The sequence below is a fragment of the Monopterus albus genome, unplaced genomic scaffold (genome assembly GCF_001952655.1).
Source record: "Monopterus albus unplaced genomic scaffold, M_albus_1.0 scaffold203.1, whole genome shotgun sequence".
NCBI lineage: Eukaryota > Metazoa > Chordata > Actinopteri > Synbranchiformes > Synbranchidae > Monopterus > Monopterus albus.
The window spans coordinates 905496-909356 of record NW_018128083.1 but is presented as its reverse complement, the minus strand read 5'-3'; the positions used below and the strand labels follow the sequence as shown (position 1 = coordinate 909356).

The following is a 3861-nucleotide window of genomic DNA, read 5'->3' as shown; positions in this document are numbered from 1 at the left end:
AGCATCATGGGGCCCCCCAGCAGCCTAGGTCTATAGCAGCATAACTAAGGGAAGGTTCAGGGTCACCTGATCCAGCCCTAACTATAAGCTTTATGTAAAAAGGAATGTCTTAAGTCTAGTCTTAAAGGTAGAGAGGGTGTCCGCCTCCTGAACTGAGACTGGGAGTTGGTTCCATACGAGAGGAGCTTGATAGCTAAAGGCTCTGCCTCCAATTCTACTTCTGTGGACTCTAGGAACCACAAGTAAACCTGCACTCTGAGAGCGAAGTGCTCTATTAGGATGATAAGGCCCTACGAGGTCTTTAAGATATGATGGAGCCTTGTCATTAAGGGCTTTGTATGTTACAGTAGGAGGAGGATTTTAAATTCTATTCTGAATTTTACAGGGAGCCAGTGGGGAGAAGCTAATATGGGAGAGATATGATCTCTCTTGCTAGTTCCTGTCAGTACTCTGGCTGCAGCATTTTGGAGTAACTGGAGGCTTTTTAGGGAATTACACAAGTAATATCTATGCCCTGTAATATTTATTTTCCTTTTTTTTCCAGTACTTATCATCGCTCTTTCCTTCCCCATTTCCTTGTCCTACATTTCTCTGTCTGTCATATACTCTCAATTCTGTCTTCTCTCCTCTCTCCCCCCTCCTCAATCTCATCCTGTGGCTGTTTTCAGGCTTGTGGAGGAAGTGAAGCTTCGGGTCAGTAGCTGCCAGCTGCAGAATGAGGATGTCTACATGAATGCCACCTTCCAGGATTTCATCCAGATGTGTGTCAGAAAGCTCAGAGGGGAGGACAATGAAGAGGAACTGGTTGTGGACTACGTGAGTGCAATTTAAATTCATAGAACTGTTGCAATGGATATTTGTTAATGGCCAAGGGAAGATAATGTGTCAATTTTTACCATGTACACTGTTTAATTTTTCAGGTTGAGAAGAACATCAACAATATGACTATAAAAATGCCTCATCAACTGTTCATCAATGGAGAGTTTGTTGATGCAGAGGGGGGAAAGACCTACAAGACCATCAACCCTACTAATGGCACAGTAAGGGACAAAAAACAGACATAATGAAGACAAAATGAACACAACTATTACTTTACAGTATGAGTTCTGTCTATAGCACAGTTATCTCTGTCTTTTACTTTTTTTTTCATTTCTGGGCAGTAGAAGACCAATGATAGTGGCTGTAGCCTTTGATGGGTTCCTAGGCAACAAATGTGATTAGATATAATTTCACATTAGAATACCTGCCCACCATTTACAGTTTATAATGTTATAATACTAACAAACAGGAAGGAATTTGTTTTGGTCAAATTGGAATATCACTGTTCTCTCCTGTATCACCTCCAGGCCATCTGTGACGTGTCATTGGCCCAGATAAGTGATGTAGACAAGGCAGTAGCTGCTGCCAAGGAAGCCTTTGAAGAGGGAGAGTGGGGCAAAATGAATCCCAGAGACAGGGGCAGACTCATGTACAAGTCAGTAACTCTACAGCTTTAAATGCCCTGAAAATGTACTCTCTTTATTAGCTTTTGACTTTGAGTGATAGGATCCTACATGAACACACACTTTTCAGCCAAAGTTAAAACTATTTCATATGTGCAGTTGCTGTGATACTTTATTTCTCTGAGCTCTTCTGAGTGGTTTGAAGTGGACCAGGCTCAGTTGAATTCAACAAAGTAGATAGAGAAGTCCTGGTTTCCAAAAGAAAGGCGAAAGGAGATAAAGGTAAGCTAAATAAAGTGACAAAGAGTGTAAAGGAATTTACATCTGTTTCTATAAGCCCACCACACTAGCTGCCTGGTGACATCGCATCCTGGCTACTGTGTGCGTTGGTGGATGCGACACTCTGTGATGCAGCAATTGTGTTTTGAACTTTACACTTTGTGTAATATGGTGAACTCACAGTTTAGATTATCGGGTAATTATTAGCTCTGTGGTTAAACTGTCACACTTATAAATCTGTAGTGATTTGTCCATGGTAAGATTAATGGTAAAGATTAATTAACACGATACATACCAGTTGTTACTATGGCAACCTGCACACTGATTTAGGGCCATGAGTGGGCAAAGCGGCCAGTTCACCCTGTGGTTGTTCATAATTTGCATATTTGTTTAGGATTTGGTGCCATTAAGTACAATATACTGTATACCAAAATGGGTCTTAGATTTTACCTGCTTGTATCATGTGTCAAAATCCAACTCTGACCTTAATTATTTTTGTTCATTTTTAGTTTGCCAATTTTAGGTTATGCACAGATTGATCACAGTTTGACTGCCTCCCTGTCCACAGGCTGGCTGACTTGATGGAGCAGGACCAGGAGGAACTAGCCACCATTGAAGCCATTGACTCCGGAGCTGTTTACACTCTGGCCCTCAAAACTCATGTGGGCATGTCCGTCCAGACCTTCCGCTACTTTGCTGGCTGGTGTGACAAGATCCAAGTAAGCTTTTAAAAGCAGATACAGTAGCTTTTAAAGCCTGCGAATGTCACTTATAAAATGAGATTAACCTTTGATGAATGGTAATTGCTAATAAGCAATAGAATAAAGAAAAATACATGAAAATTAATGATATCCTTTTTATACAGGGTAGCACCATCCCCATCAACCAGGCCAGACCCAATCGTAACCTCACCTTCACCAAAAAGGAACCAATAGGGTGAGAAATTGAGAGGTGGATTTTCTATTTAGACAAATTTTAAGCACATGTTGTTTCACATGTTGAGTAGTTAGAAAAGGATTACATTACATATGTTATTTCTGATTATATTGTAATTTTTCACTGAAACAGTTACTCTGTATTCTCTTCATATGCTAAGAATGGACACAGCTCTGTGGCTGTCCAGTGTGCCTAAAAAGTTGTGCAGATCAAATGCTCTGGTTGCAGTTCTCCATGAGGATCAATAAAAATGATTACAACTTAATAGACTCGAGACTGGACCAGTGACAACTGAAAACAGGTTTGTTGAGAACTAAGAATAGGTTGGTGATGTCTGGAGATGCAGATGGCATCTTGGAAAGATGGCAGCCAGGGCAGCATTGGTTAGCATCCCCTAAGCACACCTTCTGTGAAGAAGGGCCCAAAGCAAGCTATGGATAAAAAAGGAGCTATACCCCCAGGGGCAAGGAGGTTGAGCATCCCAGCCAGACAGATACAATGTTAACAACAAAAAGCAATGGATGTGATGATGAGCACAGAGTTTTTGTGTGGCAAGATTTGTAAAAACAAGAGAAGTGTAAAGATACACCTCTCAATGATGAAATGCAAAGAGCAACTGTAAAAACCATAATGCATAGGCCAAGCACCTAGTGAGACAGAGGAGGAGCCAAGTCCCTTACTTGAGTAAAGGACTGAGTAGTTCTTCTACCACTGATTCTAAATGTACCTTAAAGGGACACCGAGGTAACTGTGATTACTGAGAGAAGTCCAGTAGTCTCTGGTGAGCGCAGCCGCGTTCATCTGTCCCAACACCTCCTCCACTTTAGCTTTCTCGTTTTCATACAAGTTGTGTATCTTGGTTAAAGTGGTGGCTCTTGAAAGCAACTTATACATCCAGTCTTTGGATGTGATGTGAATTATTTCAAGCAGACCCTCATCCTCCACAATGTTAAAATGACATCACAGACACCAGTGCATCATTGTAGATTTTTTTTAAAAAGACACCAAATCAAATCAAATTTTATTTGTATAGCGCCAAATCACAACAAAAGTCATCTCAGGACACTTTACAAAGTAAGGTCTAGACCTTACTGTTATCACTATTATTACATAGGGAAAACCCAACAAATCCCCCTTGAGCAAGCACTTGGCAACAGTGGGGAGGAAAAACTCCCTTTAACGGAAGAAACCTCCGACAGACCCC

The 3861-nt window shown here is 41.1% G+C and overlaps 1 protein-coding gene across 2 annotated transcripts in view; it reads left to right on the top strand.

Moving 5' to 3' along the window:
• Window positions 1-3861, top strand: part of LOC109970592 (cytosolic 10-formyltetrahydrofolate dehydrogenase-like) — a 59450-nt gene that overhangs the window by 47449 nt on the left and 8140 nt on the right. For both annotated transcript variants that reach the window (XM_020618260.1, XM_020618259.1), the window contains exons 10-14: window positions 669-816; window positions 921-1040; window positions 1347-1474; window positions 2290-2440; window positions 2587-2657. In XM_020618260.1, the coding sequence (XP_020473916.1) occupies window positions 669-816; window positions 921-1040; window positions 1347-1474; window positions 2290-2440; window positions 2587-2657 (618 nt within the window). The remainder of the gene's footprint in view (window positions 1-668; window positions 817-920; window positions 1041-1346; window positions 1475-2289; window positions 2441-2586; window positions 2658-3861) is intronic.